This window comes from Cherax quadricarinatus, chromosome 27 (genome assembly GCF_038502225.1).
Source record: "Cherax quadricarinatus isolate ZL_2023a chromosome 27, ASM3850222v1, whole genome shotgun sequence".
Classification (NCBI taxonomy): Eukaryota; Metazoa; Arthropoda; class Malacostraca; order Decapoda; family Parastacidae; genus Cherax; species Cherax quadricarinatus.
Window position 1 is genome coordinate 19,111,584 of NC_091318.1, and position 21,722 is coordinate 19,133,305.

The window sequence follows — 21,722 nt, forward strand, 5'->3', positions numbered from 1 at the left end:
AACACTTGGTCTATGTATCCCCTACCCTTCCTAAAGCCTCCTGGTTCATTTGCAATCCTACTCTTCATCTTACAATTAATTCTTTTAATAATAACCTCTTCATACACTTATACTCAACAGGCTTGTTTCCTTATAATTCTTACTCTCTTTTTTATCTTTTTTGTTTTTTCCTTTATACAAAGGGGCTATGCACCCTCTCTGCCAATCCCTCGATACCTTTCTCCTTTTCACACATTCAATGAACAAACCCACCAACCACTTCAAAACTAGTATGTCCCCCACCTGCTGTTAACATTTGTCTTGATCCCATCAATCTCATTGTACCCACAGCCTCACACACCTCCCCACATTTGCAACTGGCTCCTCCTCACTCCTTAAAGATGTTATACTTTCCTGCCCAATGCAACCTTTGCCTAACTTACAAGCATAGACTAATACCAGTGTCGACTGGTACCACAGGCAGGCTTTGCTTTATTATAACATGACAATATTCCAAATTATTATTTACATATATTATGCATTTCATTTCAAAATTCCTAGGGATGCAGGTGTTCCCTTGCCTCCTCAGAGGCTATGGTCCTTACATTAAATTTCATATGAATTTAGCTGTTTTTTTTTTCTTACAAATTTGCTGTATCTAGATAATCTTTTGAACTATGCACAAGTACATTTAACAGTATAATAAAACCTCATTTAATGAATATCAGATTTAACAGAGAAAAAAATAGCCTGTGTCCAGTGTCTGTAAATTCTGGAAACAAGACAAAATCCTTCATTTCCATAATTATTATTTTTACAATCTGCTGGCCAAACTGATTTTTGAAACACTGGACAAAGCTCACTGTTTCTAGAATTGTCCATTATTGTTACAATCTGCAGGGTAAGTTTATTTCAGAAAAGGGGCAAAGTCCATAGTTTTCCAAATTGTCTATCACTGTTATGATCAGAGCAAAACAATCTCAATATTCAGACAAAGCAATTTCATTACAGTGGTCCTTCGAGTCAAGATATTAATCCGATCCAAAACACATATCGTACCTCAAAACAATCACAACTCAAATCCCAAAATATATGGTTTTATGGTAATTTGTTCCAAGACCCCAAAAGTGCAACTTTTACTGTACCTTGCACTTGCAGGCACTGTATATCTTTTCATTTGCTGGTTTTGTATCCACAATAACAAGTCTTTCTCTGCCATTTTTCACTAGCTTTGATTATTCAGCCACTTTAACATCTTCTACAATGTCTTTGTGCTTTATAATGGTAGAGATGGTTGATTGTGGAAAACCATACTCATACACCAATACACTAATTATAACTCCTGCATCATGTTTTTTTAAATTTCTTGTTTGATCTTTAGAGAAACTGCCTGTTTACTGCATGCTTCAGGGATCATAATGGTGTTAAGTCACAAATGTGTATCGTTTCTCAAATTTTTCATCGCAACTCAAAACTAATTTCCTTTGTGAAGGCAAATCGCAACTCAAAATTATTGCAACCCCAGCCAATTGTAACTCAAGGGACCACTGTATTCAAAATTTAGCAGAAAATCAGTACTGCCAGACGCCCTCTCCCCTTATTAGTACGTTAAATCAGGGTTTCACTGTAATTATCTTTTCTCTAATTATTAAACATAACTGTTGGAATTGTATATTGTGTGCAGTGCTATCCACATTTTTAAAAGAAAAGAATAGTTAAATATGTCTAAAGAATTTACTTACAGATTATTACATTCGTGGGGAAGAGTTTAAACCCATAAGGAATTATACAGTGCTTGGGGAATGGAAGATAATCAGATTTGATCCAAGGAAAGAAAGGAAATATCCAACTGCTTGAATCAAGAGCCTTTCACCAATATCAAGGCACCTGCCTTGAAGGGTTTTACCTGTAGAGTTAAGTCTCTTCTGGCGTGGAGCCTTGCCAAGCTGTGCTGGAGTTGGTGCAAGGATAAACTTAGGCTTATCATCTAATTCTTCCTCTTCAAGACCACTTCCACCAGTATTTGAACCAACAGAAGCTAGAGGAATATTGGCAACCTGTGCTTTTACTTTCTGCTGTTGTTGCTGATTGTGCTGATATTGCTGGTGTTGCTGCTGCTGCTGCTGCTGCTGCTGTTGGTGGTGGTGTTGCTGCTGGTGGTGATGTTGCTGTTGCTGCTGCTGTTGCTGCTGCTGCTGTTGTTGTTGTTGTTGTTGTTGTTGTTGTTGTTGTTGTTGCTGTTGTTGTTGTTGTTGCTGTTGTTGCTGCTGTTGTTGCTGCTGCTGTTGTTGCTGCTGCTGTTGCTGCTTCTGCTGAAGAAGTTGCTGCTGCTGCTGTGATTGCTGCTGCTGTGGGTGATGCTGCTGTATCTGTTGTTGTTGTTGATGATGATGGTGATGATGTTGATGCTGCAACTGTTGTGAGGGTGACAACTGCTGTACTGGAAGAGTTATGGCTGCCAAAGACCCAGCTGCAGGCGAGTTTGTCACTATTGCTGCTGCTCCTCCACACCCTCTACCTGCAATCAATTATAAAAATAAAAAATAATTAAGAGCAACATCCTCATTGGAAACTACAACATAAAATTTACCATCCTTTATCTTTTATATTTACAATATCTCTGAGGTATTAAATTAACCCTTTCACTATCCAAACCCCTGAAATTAAGAGTGCTCACAATGTCTACATTTAAAAAAAAATCTTTTTCTGAAATGGTAGAGAATCTTTTTCTGAAGTTAATGACACCAAAAATATGAAATTTGATAAAAGACTTACAGAATTATGCAGGCACAAAGTTAGCAGTGTGGGTGCAAATTATGCATCAGCAAATTTGCCCATTTTGAGTCCTATTTTAAACCAATTCCATTGCTCAATTTGGCCAAATTCTTAGCAATTTTGCTAGGATGCTTTCTGTTCTATCAATTGAGCACAAGAAACTGCCAATTTAACTATTATAGTTACCCTATAAAGTGCACAGATGTCAGTAATTTGGCCAATTTTTTAGACAAAATTAAAAAAATATTAATTTACAAAGTCCAAAATAAGCACTGTAGATATTCCAGGTACTAAAAGAACATTTCCTCTGTTCATTAGTCATGTCCCCAGGCCTCTCTTATTACACCTGGCTTCTATTTTGAATTCATCACACAAAAAATTTAAGATTTACTCTATTTTTCTGATAAAATATAACTGGAATAATTGGTCATGGTTTATGGCATCCCAGAAGTTGAATCAGACCAATTAAAAACTCATAAAACAAACTGGGAGATTTAAGGAGTTTCTAACCTATCCTCAGGAATTTTGGAAAATCAAATATTTCCATTACAGTAGGACTCCTGTATCCAAGGGCCTGCCGTGAAAACGGAACCATGGATAGTAACAAACCCTATATTTACGTCCTATACATACCTATTATAAAGTTTAACTGATAAATTATGCACATTAAGTGGAGAATTATCACTTTTTTACTGACAGAAAGCACTTCACGGCTTCTCTTAGGCTTTGAGGAACTGCCAGCTTTTCTACTTTTGCACTTTGAGGGCCATTATTATGCAAAATTAAGAGGTATTTTTGGGCCACAGTAAATCGTGGATAACTGAAACCACAGATACCGAATCAGTGAATACAGGGGTTCTACTGTACTTTGAGACTGGTTTCACGACACTTCCAGTCCTGGAACCAACTAAAGTTACGGTGTCTTTATTTCAGCATTATGTTTCCCATTCTTAGTAGGCTGGTAGACAGAAATTGCCCAGGGAGACACTACCGTCCTGCCAAGTGAGTGTAAAATGGAAGCCTGTAACTGTTTTACATGATGGTAGGATTGCTGGTGTCTTTTTTCTTTCTCATAAACAAGCAAGATTTCAGGTATGTCTTCCTACTTCTACTTACACTTTCATCACACTACACATGCATGTACAAGCATATATATACACACCCCTCTGGGTTTTCTTCTATTTTCTATTTAGTCTTTGTTTTTGTTTATTTCTGCTTATCTTCATGGGGAAATGGAACAGAATTCTTCCTCTTTCAGCCATGCGTGTTGTAAGAGGCGACTAAAACGCTGGGAGCAAGGGGCTAGTAACCACTTATCCTGTATATATTACTGAAGAGAAACACTTCTTTTTCTTTTTGGGCCACCCTGCCTCAGTGGAATAAGGCCAGTGCATTGAAAGAAAGAAAGAAGTTTCCCATTCTATCAAATGATACCAAGAAACAACCAATAAAACCATAAAAACAATCCTAGAAGACACCTCAAATTTGCTACATATTTTAAAACAAACACAAGATCAGAGTTCTACTTTTCCAAACATGCACTAAGTGAGGCAGGATTTTTTTTCTTATACTGTGAACACTCACTGCATAGACCCATTCTCTCATATCTAGGCCAAAATTTACTGCTCATATCTGAGAGAGCTGAGCTCACAATGTATAACTACATGAGAGACCCTGGTGTCCATAACGTATTTGTACATGACAGATAGTGAAAGGGTTAAATAGAAATACTATGTATCAAACTCTCTGCACTATCAAGTATTAGAATATTTAGTAACAAGCTTTGCTCTTGCTAACAGAGAATTGAAAGGCATGATATTGTGATTGGAACAATACACAAATAACTGCATGAAACTTATGACAATGTTTTGGTCCAACTTAGACCATTAACTAGCCACTCAGAAGTGAAAAAGCAGAGGGAGCCAGTATATACATATATATATGAGAGGGGTGCAGGGCTGGGAGAATGAGAGGAACTGGTAGTATAATGGTGGTGGTAGTAGTGGTTGAGAATATGGAGGTAGTAGTAGCACTAGTGAGTCATTCTTCAGTGTTTTTTTTCCTTCTCTTTTCTTGTCCTAAGACTACCTCCACTACCACCATTGCCTCGCTTACTCTCCACTCTCTGACTCTTGTGTCACTACCACTACTTCCTTCTTATTACCACCTCTGCCACTATTGCACTACTACTACTACTTCCATTACCTCTACCACTACTTCCACCATTATACTACCACCTCTCATTCTCCTGCTCCCCTTTCCCTCTTGTGTATACATATACTGACTCCCTTCCCTTTGCACTTGTGTGTGACTAGTTAATGGTCCAAGTTTAACCGAAAAATCGTCATAAGTTTCCTTTTCCTATATGTGCTTGTCTGTGTACTCTCATTTATATTTGGATTTTTTAATAATGAAAGGAAAAAATATAAAAATTGGGTGAGGCATAAAGTTATAAAATAAACTGCTCAACATTATTAAATTATGCTAAGGATAAAGAAAACAAATGAGGATTTGGGGAAAAACAAAGGGATATAGATTAAATATTGCTCAGGAAGTGAAGGGAGAATGGAAATGAAACTTCTAGAAGTACAAAAATAAAATAAACTATATAAACAGAAGTAATGGAATAATAAATTTTAAGAAATAAACATATATTATACATGCAAATGTGAGTGATGTTAAAATTTAACAAAAAATAATATGAAAAGAGAAGGTAGAGGCATCTAGATATAGGTTAAAATTATGGAGTTATGACCAGTGATGTTAAAACATTCTTGTGACGTAGGTTAACATCACACAACACTTGTGCATGTAAGTATTTAGAGCACAGGCAGGGTGCTTTATGAGTCAATATAAACAACACTCTTGGGAAAAGAGCCAGGGTAGTAACATGTAGAAATGATTACAGAAATAACAACACAGAATAAATGAACAGTAATTGAATCAGTGTAAGATTAAAAGGTTGGTAAAATATTGCAAGAGGTCAATGAATTAAAGTGTTTGTAACCAGCACTATAAAATATGAAACAATGGAGAAAGAAATAAGGAGTCTGTTATTATTACTATAAATTCATGGTAAGCCAATCAACCCATAAGGGATATATACACAGGACCTGCAGAATGGGATGTAATCAGGTTAGATACAAATTGGGGAAAGCAGCCAAAATTCCTTGGATCAAGAGCTCTTCACCAGAATCAAAGCACAGCATCCCCTCTTAAAGGAAAGGAAAAACTGCAAGAGGGAAATTAAGCTTGAATCCTTAGAAGGCTAATGAGAGAAACATTACATTTAGGGAAAGTTCTAGACCCATAGGGGTCATGCAGGTACTTGCTTGCAGATACAGTATACAGTTCTTATAGTGTTCATCACCAGTTAGTCTAGAATATACCTTGACTGGTCCTAATTTACACATTCATAGTTATATGTGGTGGCATGACAGGCTGGTAATCTCCAGACTGCCACATGGCAGGTATGAATCCTGTTCACTTATTAGAACCATTAACATTCACTCATGGTGAATTTCTCAGTACACAACTATGTGCTTAATTTTTTTTAAACAAACTTAAATGAATACTACATTTTATCATTCAATGATTAGCATTTTCTGTAAGTAGTTTATCACAAGTGCAATTAAGTGTATGTATATCCCATAACATTTATATTATCTATACATATAAAGTGGATTGTTATCATAAATTATATTCCACCTTACAGTACATACAGGCGGGCCCTGCTTTACAGTGCTTCACTTTATGGCATTTCGATAAAGAAGCGGTTTTCAGTTATACCCATTCTTCATTCATTCAAACTTTTTACAATAAATATATTCACCACTCACTATAAGCTAAGGATGAAAATATTTTAAGGTAAGTAATGTGTGTATTGTATATGCATTTTTCAGGCCTAGCTCTACTGCTCACTTAATTTATGATAATGTAAACACGTTATCAGGCTTTTTTTATGCATTTGAAAGTAAAAAAAAAAAAAAAAGGCTATTTCACTTAACAGTGATTTTCACTTTACAACAGTAGCCTGGAACCTGACCTGCTGTATAAGTGGGGCCCTCCTGTAATTAGGTACACTATCTAATATTAAATGAAAAAATTATTTCACAAAATAACTAATAACAATATAAAGTATATATATAGCATCAACAATAATTATTTCTTCAACACTTTAAGGCAAACACTACCCAAATTAAATGAAATATACAGACTTATGTATAATACTATATACAGTTATACATGTTCAGGAAAAGTATTTTCAATTTTATAATAAGTTAATATCAAAAGTAGGAAAACTTTATGATAGCCAGAGAACACCTGCAGTACTTTGTGTTACTGTATTTCCTTATTTGTAGTCTACAGGGTTGAGCCAGGCTTGTAGTCTACAGGGTTGAGTCAGGCTTGTAGTCTACAGGGTTGAGTCAGGCTTGTAGTCTACAGGGTTGAGTCAGGCTTCTAGTCTACAGGGTTGAGCCAGGCTTATAGTCTACAGGGTTGAGTCAGGCTTGTAGTCTACAGGGTTGAGTCAGGCTTGTAGTCTACAGGGTTGAGCCAGGCTTGTACTCTCAGTCACCTACTCTATCATAACTTCTTTAAAAATATAACTAGCTGCAGTACACACCACATTCTCCTTCAGATTTGCATTTCAACAGTTCTGTTTGCAGATAATTTACATACATCTTTGCAAAACCTTTTTCCGGCTAAAGATATACTGGGTAGGTTTAAGAATATAGTGCTAGAGTGCACAGCAGTGTTCTATGGTTATAGTAGGGTGGGTGTGATTATAGTAGGGTGGGTGTGGTTATAGTAGGGAGGGTGTGGTTATAGTAGAGTGGGTGTGGTTATAGTAGGGTTGGTGTGGTTATAGTAGGGTGGGTGTGGTTATAGTAGGGTGGGTGTGGTTATAGTAGGGTGGGTGTGGTTGTAGTAGGGTGGGTGTGGTTATAGTAGGGTGGGTGTGGTTATAGTAGGGTGTGTGTGGTTACAGTAGGGTGTGTGTGGTTACAGGAGGGCAAGTGTGGTTATAGTAGGGTGGGTGTGGTTATAGGAGGGTGGGTGTGGTTATAGGCAGGTGGGTTTGGTTATAGTAGGGTGTGTGTGGTTATAGGAGGGCAAGTGTGGTTATAGTAGGGTGGGTGTGGTTATAGGAGGGTGGGTGTGGTTATAGTAGGGTGGGTGTGGTTATAGTAGGGTGTGTGTGGTTATAGGAGGGCAAGTGTGGTTATAGTAGGGTGGGTGTGGTTATAGGAGGGTGGGTGTGGTTACAAGAGGGTGGTGTGGTTATAGGGGGGTGGGTGTAGTTACAAGAGGGTGGGTGTGGTTACAGGAGGGTGGGTGAGGTTATAGGAGGGTGGATGTGGTTATAGAAGGGTGGATGTGGTTATAGAAGGGTGGGTGAGGTTATAGGAGGGTGTAGGAGGGTGGGTGAGGTTATAGGAGGGTGGGTGAGGTTATAGGAGGGTGAGGGTATAGGAGGGTGAGGTTATAGGAGGGTGAGTTTGGGAGGGAATATGAATAGCTGATGGAATGACAAAGAGTTGTAAAGGAGAAATTGTCAGAATACAAAATGTTTTTAAAATGAAAAAAATGATGTATTGAACACAGAGTTACAGAGGAAAAAAGTGAGGTAAAAGGAGTGATGAAGGAGTACAGAAAGAAATTATTCATAGCAAATTTTGCTAAAAAGAAAAAAAAACAGTTTTGGAGAGAGATTAATAAGTTAAGAAAGCCTGGGAAGTTAATGGTCTTGAAAGTTAACCCTTTCACTGTCTCCCACATCACTGATGCCAGTGTCACTCATGTACATCCAAGCTTTAAGCACAGCTCCCTCAAATATGCTGTAAGCAGTAAATTTTGGCCTAGACATGAGAGAATGGGTCTGTGCCGTAATTGTACCCAGTACAGTATTAAAAAAAAATCCTGCTCAATGCAGTGCATAATGGGATATGTAAACCTCTGACCTTCTTTTTTATTTATTTAAATAAACACTAAATACATTGAGCTGTTTATAGGGTGGTTTTTATGGTTTTATTGGCCATTTCTTGATATCAATAGAGATGATTTTAGTTAGTTTCAGGCCACAAGTACATTGAAATAGGGCTCATAAGCAGCAGAAATATTCGATTTTTGGCAATTTTCCTCAAGGGAAGGGCCCCTCTGGCCTCCACAAACTGTTTTTAAGAGATCCATTTCAATTATTGTGACAGCCTGGAGGCCTGGTCACAGATTGGGCCATGTGGGCACTGATCCCCAAAACCCTCTCCAGGTATCCTAAACCATGGCCAATTATTCTTGGTTATATGTATTTTATTAACCTGAGAAACAGGGTAAAAAATTTTATTTGTTGTATGATGATGGATTCAAAATGGAGGGCAAGTGTTATATAGTATAGAGACCCTGGGACATGATTAATGAACAGAGAAAAATTGCTTTAGCAAATTTTGTGTAAAATTGGCCAAATTACCAACTTTTATACACTGAAGAATTATCAGCGAAATGGCTAGGAGTTAGGTTGAACTGAGCATTGGAAATAAGACTCAAAGTAGGCAAAATTGCCAGTGCATAAATTGCACCCAGACTGCCAAACTTGCACATGCATAATTTCACATGTTTTCCCATCAAATTTCACATTTTAGGTGTTATTACCTTCAGAAAAAGATTATCATTTCAGAAGATATTTTTTTAAATCCTAATGGTCAGCACTTTTAATTTTGGGGGTCAAGACAATGAAAGAGTTAAAAATGAAAGAGGATGATGCTAGATATGGATATGAAGGTACTGGAATGATGATGAGAATATTTCAGAAACAGTTGAATGTTGATGAAAGCAAGGTAGTGGTATCATATCACTACCTTGCTCCCATCATCAATTATATCTGGTAGGAAAAGGAAGAGTCAAGAGGTGAATTTGGGTAAAATGCACGAGCCAATGATGAAAAACTAAACACAATGGCAGTATGATGCAATCCTTTATTGACTACATTTCACCCACACAGGGCTTTATCAAGTCACAAACAGATCTGTTTGTGTGTTCATAAAGCCCACTGTGTGGACAAAACATAGTCAATAAAGGATCGCATTATGCTGCATTTGTGTTTATTTTTCCGTGTTGGTATTTTATACCACTCATCTCCATCAGCCAATGAGCAGAATGAAAGGGGGTAAGGCACCTGGGATAGATGGGATGAAGACTGAAATGTTAAAACAAGGCAGGGCTATAGTTTTGCAATGGTATGTGTGCTTGCTCAATACATGCATTAATGAAGGGAGAGTATCTAAGGATTGGCAGAAAGCATGCATAGTTTCCTTGTATAAGAGCAAAGGGGATAAGAAAGAGAATGTAAAAATCATAGGGAAATAAGTCTTCTGAGTATGCAGGGTAAAATATATGGCAGAGTTATTACTGGAAGGGTTAGGGATAAGACAGAAAAGAGGACTGAAGAGAAAAAGTGAAGATTTAGAAAGTGCAGGGAATGTGTATCTATAATGAAGCATGTAAGCTAACACCACTCAGACAAGGGTAAGGATTTGTCACATACATGGTGGATAGGGGAGAAATGTGGCAGCTATTGCTAATGTATGGACTAGCTAGTATAGTATGCTCTTAAAAGCAGTAGTTTTTATGGAGGGGCTCATGTTAAGGTTGTGATATCATCATGGTTGTTTCATATATTTCATAGATGAGATGCAGAATAATGCAAGGGTATCGGAGGGAGGTGGGGGGACTAAAAGGTAATGAATACGAGACAAGGTGGGAGTTATCAATATTGATCTTTTCCAATGACAGTTCTTTTGGGAGATTTTAAAGAGAAGTGTAAAGGTTGGTGGATGAGTTTGAGAGTAAGGTGATGAGAGGAATAAAAAGTTTCACAATGAAAAACTGGATACATATTAGATTGAAAGTATGGTGGAAGTGAATGTATTTAGATATTTGAATGTGAATATTTTGGCAGATAGATATATGAAAGATGGGGTGAAACATAGAACAGGCAAAGGAAAAAGTATAGATAGTGTGCTGAGGCATCAGAAGAAGAGAGCACCAGACAGGACACAAAGGGCAAGGCAAGGTAGAATAATGTAGTAATTAATGATGTAAAAATGAAAAGCAACTGGATAAAAGCTATAAATAGAATGTGTTTTAAAGATGGCACTTTCAGATGCGGAATCAAAAACAGAAGCTGAAAATAGACTGTGCACTCATAATAAATTGAAATCAAAATGTGCTGGACGGTACCACAACCTGACAAACCTCACACAGTGAGATGACCACGGGCAATTCTGGTATGGCCAATATGAGGTCAGACAAGTTTCCCAATTTTAACTTGAAACTGTGTTTCTTGTGTTACTTTTAAGAAAATATAGTCTTTGCTAGTTTTATGTGCCTTTTAGACATATTGTACTACAGCATTCCTATTTCTTTTTCTCTTCCAGCATTGGCATATCTAATGTACTGTTTCTCTTCACAAAGGATTGATCTCAGTTTGGTGGCCATTTCAGAACTTGATTTTGTACTTTCTCCAATATCTTTGTGTTTCTTATGACAGGAGTTTAAGACTACTTTGGTATGTTTCAGCTCTGGTCTATAATTATAAGGTAGTAAATAACTTCATCTTATCCCCATTTTTTGGAATTAAAAGCCATTTATTGGTCAAGATTGGAGATACTGTCGATGTTATTGTAAAATCTCACACGTATTTTCAATCTAGAGGTTGAGAGGCATGACCTGCAACTAGGCAGAACTCGTTATACTTCTAATCTTGACCTATGGGAGGAAAATATTAACATGAAATGCTACTGATAAATTTTAAATTCAAGTTCATCTAAAGAACTATTTAAAAATACTACATATAGTATATGATACAATATATACAGAATAGGGTGAGAGGATTATTATTATTATTACAGTCATGGAGGAGTGCTAAACCCACAGGGATCATAGGGCAAGATGGAAAATACACATAATAGAAGCATGTGTAAGACATGGAGTACCAAAGAATGATAAATGTAAAATATCACCATCATGGATATATTCGATGATGGTGTGAACATATATATTAATGGGGGCTAGTATGCATGCAGGTAAAATATATAAGTGATATAGAGCAGACCCTCAACATCATGGTCCATGGTGTTAGAACCATCATACAAGTGGACCATGATACTATATCACTAAATGCAACAAACTAGATATGTCATGCTCTATGAATAATGGACCACAAGATAAAAAGTCACCCAGAAACACTATTACTATTAAATAGAAGGTTTAAAGAGCTTTCTCTTCTGGCAATTTGTTTAGGTACACAAATATTTATAGTAATATTAAAGCATTATGTAAAATACATAATAAACTTTGTCATTATATTATCAATATTGTGTTTATATTTTACAAATGACTTGGAGGCTGTATAAATTTGTAGTGGAGGGGAGGGGTAGGGGGTCATCCTAGGACAGGACTGAGGGAGGGGGGTAAAGGAGGTTTTGTGTGAAAGGGGCTTGTACATGCAACAGGCATGTGTGAGCATGTTAGATAAGAGTTAACGGAGACGAATGGTTTTTGGAACCTGACAATCTGTTGGAGTGTGAGCAGGGTAATATTTTGTGAAGGGATTCAGGGAAATTGGTTAGCCAGACTTGAGTCCTGGAGGTGAGAAGTACAGTGGACCCTCGACCAGCGATGGCATCGATTAACGATAAATCTGACTAGCGATACATTTTATCGCAAAAATTTTGCCTCGATTAGCGCTAAAAAAACTCGACCAACACTATTCGTTCCGTCTGAGATGTGTCCACTTCTGGCTAGTGTTTACAAGCCAGCCAACCACCACGGTCGCTTCCAAGCATACAATCGGAACATTTCATATTATCACAGCCTTTTTAGCCCTTTCAGGGTCCGTCCCGTAGATCTACGGCTGGTTGGTGAGTGTCCAAACCGTAGATCTATGCCAAAATTCTAGCGCCGTCAAATTTAGCGCGAAAGCGCTCATAGGCCTACATATGAGAGAATGGGTCTGCGCCGTGGGTGTGCGCCGTAAACAAAAAATCTAGGCGCCTGCATAGCATTGTGGGAACGCCGGCTCAGTCACCCTTGTTCACCATGCCTCGTCGCAAGTCAGCTCTCACTCCCCGGAAAATTGGGACTCTCCTCTTCCTGTCTGATAGTTCTGACACTGATAGAAGTGGAAATGAAGACGAATTCTACGGCTTTGATAAGTTAGTGACCGAAAATAATGACCAGGATATCGACAATAGTGCAGAAAACCCCGACGATCCTCGACCTTCTACCTCTGGTGTGGGCACTCGTGACTCACCGTCGGGTGTTCCTAAACGTAAGAGAAAACTAATATTTTCCCGTGGCCTGGCCTCTGACTTCAGTAATGACGATGATTCTGACGTGGATTGTGATTTTATTGCGCTCGACGATCATTCGAGTAGTGATAGTGAGGAAACATATTCACCAGTGAAGCACTCGGGTAGTGTACCCTATGCTGTGCCCAGGGGACGGAGTACATCCCGGAGTACATCCCGTGGCCCTACACCCGTTTTAGGTAGTGATAGTGAGGATGATGTGGCTACACTTGGCATGGATGGGCCACAGACATCAGTGGATGGTGTTAGTGGGGCTGGTGGTGGTAGTGGCACCGCCATGCGTGACTCGCTGTGCCACGCGGGAACCCACGCTGCTGACTCGTCAGTTCAAGGACAAAGCGGAGCGTCACCCACCAGCCCGCCACAACCACCCGTACAACCAGCCTATGATGTCCAGTATCCACCAGCAAACCGTATCTGGGATTGGCAGCAAAATCCCAATTTTGTTCCCAGCCCTCACCACTTTGATGACTCGCAAAGTGGAATTCTACCTACCTGTCCCCTTGGAACCACGGCCAATGAACTGGAATTCTTTGAATTATTCTTTGACCAGCCATTGATGGAAATTATTGTCAGGGAAAGTAATAAGTATTTTCAGTACACCATGGCAAATACGATCTTATCACCACAGTCAAGACTACACAGGTGGAAAGAGACGACTGTTGCAGAAATGTATTTGCTTTTTGCAACAATAATGCTTATGCCTCACATCTATAAGCATAATATAAAAGCATACTGGTCCACAGATCGGCTAATTTGTACCCCATCCTTCAGTGAAATAATACCAGTGAACAGGTTTATCTTACTGTTACGTATGTTGCACTTCTCTGACAAAACCAGGCCTGACAGAAGTGACAGGTTATACAAGATTAGAAATGTTTTCATGTATCTCAAACAAAAGTTCAGGATATACTTTTATCCATTCAAGAATCTTGTAATTGACGAGTCTTTGATTTTGTTCAAAGGTAGACTGTCATTCAAGCAGTATATACCGAGCAAGAGGAACCGCTTTGGTATAAAATTGTTTGTACTCTGTGATTGTGACAGTGGCCTGGTGTTGGATATTGTTGTATACACGGGTAGTAAAACATTGAAAGATACCAAGATGTTATTGGGTATATCAGGTGACGTAGTGAGAAACATGATGGCACCTTATCTTGGTAAGGGCCATACATTATATACCGATAACTGGTACACAAGCCCATTACTCAGTGATTTCATGCGAGTGAACAAGACAGATGTGTGTGGCACAGTGCGTTCTAATCGTAAACATATGCCCAGGCTCAACGCAGGTGTTCGTGGTGATGATGTGCAGGTGTTTACTGCCAATGACATCATGGCATTACGGTGGCATGACAAACGAGATGTCACATTGTTGACAACCATTCACCGTAATGAAATGCAAGACAGTGGCAAAGTTGATCGAGTGACTAATGAACGTATTCGAAAACCAGTGACAGTGATTGATTATACACAAAACATGCGCTTGGTTGACAAGTGTGACATGCAGATTGGTTTTGTTGACTGTGTTCGTAAGAGTTACAAGTGGTACATGAAACTTTTCTTCCATCTCATGGACATTTCAATGCTGAATGCATATAATATGTACCAAATAAAGACTGGTAACAGACCACCGTATGGTGAATTTTGTTTGTTGTCAGACAACTCATAATGAAGTACCAGGTAACAACACCTGCAATACAACATGGTCCTCGAATTCATCACAATATACCCAAGCGTTTGAGAAGAGAAGGTGATCATTTCATAATACAGCTTCCTTCAACTCAAAAGAAATTTGCTCAGAAGAGATGCATTGTCTGTGCACAAACAAAACGACGGCAACAAAGACGCAAAGACACTCGGTTTATGTGTGAGGAATGTAAGGTGCCTCTGTGCATGGTGCCTTGTTTCAAGGAGTTCCACAAGCTCCAGCAGTTCTAAAACCATGTCCAGTGATTGTAAATATGTAAATATATGATAGAACATTAGTATTATACAATATTTGTGCATGTTTATTGTAATAAACAACAGTGGTAAACAATAATATGATAACTTTAGTGCGGTTATTGTGTTCAATACAGTGAGTATATATATATCAATTATATACAGTATTGGTCTCTCAGGCCCCAAATGTTAGTAGGAATAGAAAAAAATTGGAAAAGAAAAGAAAAAACAACTAAAACAACAAAATAATATAATACGCGTATGTGGAATTCGTCGATGTTGCCGCCACCACATCATTTTCTACAAACTTCTTGGCACTGTATCTCGGTAAGTACTGATCAGATTCTAATTTTTTTTGTTTTATTACCTTCACAAAAATATGCTCTTTAATTCTGTAAGAAAAAATAATTTTTTTTTTTTTCAAAATTTCTTGGACACTGGTGCGTGACTTCAGATTTTGGCCTTGGACCCTGAAAGGGTTAGTGATTGCACCTGCAAAATAAGTCACCATGGGCCCCAAGAAAGCTTCTAGTGCCAACCCTACAGCAAAATGGGTGAGAATTACTATGGATATGAAGAAAGAGATCATTGCTAAGTATGAAAGTGGAGTGCGTGTCTCCGAGCTGGCAAGGCTGTACACAAAACCCCAATCAACCATCGCTACTATTGTGGCCAAGAAAACGGCAATCAAGGAAGCTGTTCTTGCCAAAGGTGCAACTATGTTTTCGAAACTGAGATCGCAAGTGATAGAAGATGTTGAGAGACTGCTATTGGTATGGATAAACGAAAAACAGACAGCAGGAGATAGCATCTCTCAAGCGATCATATGTTTAAAGGCTAGGAAGTTGCATGATGATTTAATTAGAAAAATGCCAGCAACTAGTGGTGATGTGAGTGAATTTAAGGCCAGCAAAGGTTGGTTTGAGAGATTTAAGAATCGTAGTGGCATACATAGTGTGATAAGGCATGGTGAGGCTGCCAGTTTGGACCAAAAAGCAGTTGAAAAATATGTGCAGGAATTCAAGGAGTACATGTACATAGACAGTGAAGAACTGAAACCTGAACAAGTTTTAATGGTGACACTGACAATGTTGTGAAACACTTTAGGAATGTCATAAAGGAACAGGAGGTACAGGCCTCTATGGGCAGATATGTTGTGCGACAGAGGTCCAGTGACTCTCAAGCTGGTCCTAATGGCATTAAAAGAAGAAGGGAAGTAACCCCGAAAAAGGACTTGCCACCTCAAGTCCTAATGGAAGGGGATTCCCCTTCTAAACACTAAGACCATCAACACACTCCCCTCTTCCCATCCCATCAATCATCACCAGATCTTCAATAAAGGTAAGTGTCATGTAACTGTGCATGTCTTCTTCAGTTTGTGTGTATTAAAATTAATATTTCATGTGTTAAAATTTTTTTTTTCAATACTTTTGGGTGTCTTGCACGGATTAATTTGATTTCCATTATTTCTTATGGGGAAAATTAACTTGACTAACGATTATTTTGACTAAAGATGAGCTCTCAGGAACGGATTAATAGCGTTAGTCGAGGGTCCACTGTACAATGCCTGCACTTTAAAAGGAGGGGTTTGGGATACTGGCTGTTTGTAGTGACATCTGAATTGTCATATCTGAGCACCTGAACAAAGGCAGTGATTATGTGTGAATGATAGTGAAAGTGTTTTTCTTTCTTATTTTTTGGGTCACCTTGCTTTGGTGGGTGATGGCCAACATAATCAATTTTTTTTTTACAAATTTAGAATATGTAATTAAAATTGTCCCAGACTTACAAAATCACAACAGAATGATTGTAGACAACATGTAGAATGAGCAGAATTCAAACCAATGGCAATTCAGTCCTTAACCCCTAAACGGTCCAAACAAATCGACGTTCAAATTCGTAGTGCTACAAAAGTAGATCTACTTTTTTTAACATATTTTCAAATGTAACAAAAAAAAATGTAGATAAAAGTTTTTTTACACGTTTTCAAATGTAAAACAAAAAAGAAGATCTACATTTTTTTACATACTTTCAGATGTTGAAAAAACGTATATATACGTTTGGACCATTTAAGGGTTAAACAAGCAGGCCAGTGGTCACTGGGACCTATGCTAGCACTCCTAGTGTAAATTAATGAATCTTATTAGGTTAGAAAGGAAAAGTGGTTACAGCATTTACCTATTAGTTTTAGGGCTAGTTTATAATGGGTTTGAATTCTGCCCATTCTATAAATTAACAGTTTCTGTCATACACAGCAATGACAGTTGGCACATAAGAGTAGTAGTACAAGCAGCTGTTTCAATCTTATTGTGAGGAAAATGCCAAGTCTGAGCACAGTGCTTGTATGGATATTGTAAAGTTCTATTACTCAAATAGTACCATATGCAGGTGTTGGCTCTCTTTAATTCTCACTGCTTATGATATACAGTACCAAAAATTAATTATGTTTTACAAATATATTTAACCCTTTCAGTTGCTGTCACTTACAACTATGTCACCGAGGCCAAGGTCCTTCATGTATTATTATAATGAAATAAAGTGCTAAACCGACAAGGGTCATGGTCCTTCATGTAGTTCTACGTCATGAGCTCAGCTTGCTAAGATAAGCTGTAAGTGGAAAATTTGGCCTAGATATCAGAGAATGTAGTGAGTGTACAAAGTTTAAAAAAAAAAATCCCACCCCATGTGGTGCAAGATGGGAAAAACAAAAACTCTGACCATGTGTATAGTTAAAACAGCAACTTTGAGATTTTCCCAGATGGTTTTTATGGACTTACTGGCTGTTTCTTGGTATCATTTGATAGAATTGAAGACATACTACTGAAATAAAGATGATTTTTGATTGGTTTCAGAATGGGAAGTAGCTTGAAATTGAGCTCATAGTGGAATTATTCGATTTTTGCCCATATTCATGAAGATGGGCACAGCCCTGCTATATCTCCCATCTCTTTTATGGGTTTTTAATAGGTCTGATTCAATTATTGGGACACTGTAAACCATGACCAATAATTCCTGGTTATATTTTATCTGAGAAAATAGATAAATCTTCTATTTTGTGTGATTAAGAATTCAAAGTGGAACTCAAGTGTAATATAGGAGAGGTCTGGGGATGTGATTAACCCTTTCAGGGTCCAAAGGCCAAATTTCAAAGTGCACACCAGTGTCCAAGAATTTTCAAAAAATAATTTTGTTATTTTTTCTTGTGAAATGGTAGAGAATCCTTTTCTGGAGGTAATAAAACAAAAAGTACAAAATTTGATGGAAAACTGACGAAATTATGTTCTTGCGAATTTTGATGTGTCAGCGATACGGTGGACCCCCGACATTCGATACTAATCCATTCCTGAGAGCTCATCGAATGTCGAAAATATCGAAGTCGAATTAATTTTCCCCACAAGAAATCATGGAAATCAAATTAATCCGTGCAAGACACCCAAAAGTATGAAAAAAAAAAAATTTTACCACATGAAATATTAAGTTTAATGCAATAGAATAATTACAATAACAACAATAACAATAGAATAATAACAATAGAATAATTGACACTTACCTTTAACACTTAAACGGTCCAAACGTATATAGTATACGTTTCTTCGACATTTGAAAGTATGTAAGAAAATGTACATCATCTTTATTTTTTTACATTTGAAAATGTGTAAAAAAAACTTTTATTTACATTTTTTTTTGTTATATTTGAAAATATGTAAAAAAAAACATAGATCTACTTTTGGAGCAGTACGGATTTGAATGACGATCTATTTGGACCGTTTAAGTATTAATGAAGATCTGGTGACGATTGATGGAATGGGAGGAGGGGAGTGTCGAAGTTGTTACTGTTTAGAAGGGGAATCCCCTTCCATTAGGACTTGAGGTAGCATGTCCTTTTCTGGGGTTACTTCCCTTCTTCTTTTAATGCCACTTGGACCAGGTTGAGAGTCACTGGGCCTCTGTTGCCATTCCTTTAAGATTTGTCTAAAATGGGCCATAACATTGTCATTGAAATAGTCACCAACACGGCTTGCAATAGCTGTGTTAGGGTGATTTTCATCCATAAAGGTTTGCAGTTCAACTCACTTTGCACACATTTCCTTAACCTTTGAAGTAGGCACAATGGATTCCACAACTGGCATAGGCTTCTCAGGGTTAGCCCCAAACCCTTCAAAATCTTTCTTAATTTCCATACTAATTCTCACCCTTTTTACCACAGGGTTGGCACTAGAAGCTTTCTTGGGGCCCATGGTGGCTTTTTTTGCAGAAACAAGCACCAAAAACAGTGATAATATGGATAATATGGATTGTACCGAATGTATCCTTAGATGCGCGCACACTGGCTGTAAACACTGGCACACACGGGACAGTTCAGGCCACACGTGGACACGTCTCGTATGAATCGTATCGAAGGTTGGGTTTTCCATCGAATGTCGAGGCGAAATTTGTGTTAAAATGCATCAAATGTCGGGGGTCCACTGTATTTATGCATCGGCAATTTTGCCGACTTTGACTCCTATTTTTAGGTCAATTATATTACTCCAGTCGACCAAATTCTTAGCTATTCCATTAGTATTACGTATATTCTATCAAATGAGCACAAGAAATTGCCAAGTCAACTGTTTCAACTACAAAATAAAGTGATCGGAAATTGGTAATTTGGCCAATTTAACCCTTTCAGGGTTTCGGACGAACTAGTATGGCTTACGCACCAGGGTTTTTGACGTACTAGTACGCCTAAATTCTAGCGCCCTCAAATCTAGTGAGAGAAAGCTGGTAGGCTTACATATGAAAGAATTGGTCTATGTGGTCAGTGTGTGCAGTATAAAAGAAATCCTGCAGCACACAGTGCGTAATGAGAAAAAAGAAATTTGACAGTGTTTTTTGGATTAAAACAGTGACTTTGCACTGCATTTTCGTATGGTATTTATAGTTGTATTCTAGTTTTCCTGGTTTCATTTTATAGAATGGGAGATATATTACAAAAATTGAGATGATTTTGACTGGTTTTACGATGAAAAGTACCTTGAATTTGAGCTCAAAGTAGCAGAAATGTTCGATTTTTACCAAAGTTCAAAAGTAAACAAATCATGCTAAGCGTCCAATACACGTCAACTGGTGAGTCTAATATTCTTTCACAAGTGCGCCGATATTATTTAAACCATTTCTACACTAATGCAGTAGTCTGCATAACAGTAAATCTTCTATTTTTTTGAGAATAAAAATTCAAAGTGGAAAGCAAAAGAATATAAGAGGGACGTGGGGACGTGACTAATGAACAGAGGAAATGTTATTTTAGTGCCAGGAATGTCTTTCTTGTTTATTCTGGACCCTATTTGGAAATTGGCATCTTTTGAAATTTGTGTGAAATTGGCAAAATTGCTAAATTCTGACCACTGTACTGGATAGTTGAAATTGGTAAATGGGTGGTTTCTTGTACTCAATCGATAGAAAAAATGGAGTTCTAGCGAAATAGTTATGATTTTTGTTGACTAGTAAACTGGAATTGGCCAAAAATACGACTCAAAGTGGGCAAAATCGCCGATGCGTAAACACTGTCGAGACTGCTAACTTCGCGAGAGTATAGTTCCGTAAGTTTTCCATCAAATTTCATACTTTTGGTGTCACTATGATCGGGAAAGGATTCTCTATCTTTTCATAAGAAAAAATCATTTTTTTTTAAATTTGGGCAACCCTGAGAACAAGTCAGGGAGAGGGCCTGGGGACCCTGAAAGGGTTAATGCAAAGTTCAAAATATTCTAATTTCAAAATAGGGTCCAGAATAAACAATGCAGGCATTCCTGGAACTAAACTAAGATTTCCTCTGTTCATTAGTTATGTTTTCAGGCTTTACAAATGAATTCCATTTTGAATTTTTATTCACATAATGAATTTTTATTCAAACAAAAAAATAGAAGATTTACTGTTATGCAATACTGTAATAATGGTATAAATAATATCACCACATTTGTGAACATATATTAGACCCACCAGCTGGCGTGTATTAGACGTGTGGGATCACTTGTTTACTCTTAAACATTGGCAAAAATTTAACATTTCTGCTATTTTGAGCTCAGTTTCAACCCCTTTCCATTACTAAAACCAATCTGTAATATATCTGTAATATATCTTCCATTCTATCAAACGAGACCAAGAAATTGGAAATACAGCTTTAAAAAACACGGACCCTCAAAGGGTTAATGAACAGAGGAAATGTTTTAGTGCCAGGAATGTTTACATTGTTAATTTTGCTCAGTTTTAAAAATAAAAAAAAATTCAAATTGTTCTTTATTCTGCTTAAAACTGACCAAATTACCGAATTCTGTGCACTTCGTACGGCAGTTGAAATAACTGAATACATGGTTTATTGTGTTCAATCAATAGAACAGAAGGCATACAAGCAAAATTGCTAAGAATTTCATCAAATGGAGCAATGCAATTACCTTAAAATTGGACTCAAAAGAGGGCAAAATCGCTGAAACGTAAATTGGAGTGACTATTAACTTTGTGCCACAGTAATTCAGTAAGTTTTCCATCAAATTTAGTACTATTACTGTCATTACCTTCAGAAAAAATTCTATACCATATCAGAAGAATTTTTTTATTTAAAGTGGACACTGAGAATAATATTAATTTCAGGGATCTGGACAATGAAAAAGTTAGTCC

General features: G+C 37.6%; 1 protein-coding gene across 13 annotated transcripts in view; it reads right to left on the bottom strand.

Moving 5' to 3' along the window:
* The window catches only part of cic (Putative transcription factor capicua), a 653,343-nt gene that overhangs the window by 53,188 nt on the left and 578,433 nt on the right, over window positions 1-21,722 (bottom strand). For 12 of the 13 annotated variants that reach the window (XM_070089069.1, XM_070089070.1, XM_070089072.1 and 9 more), the window contains exon 14: window positions 1,886-2,497. In XM_070089069.1, coding sequence (XP_069945170.1) covers window positions 1,886-2,497 — 612 coding nt within the window. Of the gene's footprint in view, window positions 1-1,885; window positions 2,498-10,694; window positions 11,521-21,722 lie in introns of those variants that run through there. The other variant, XM_070089081.1, reaches the window with a different exon arrangement.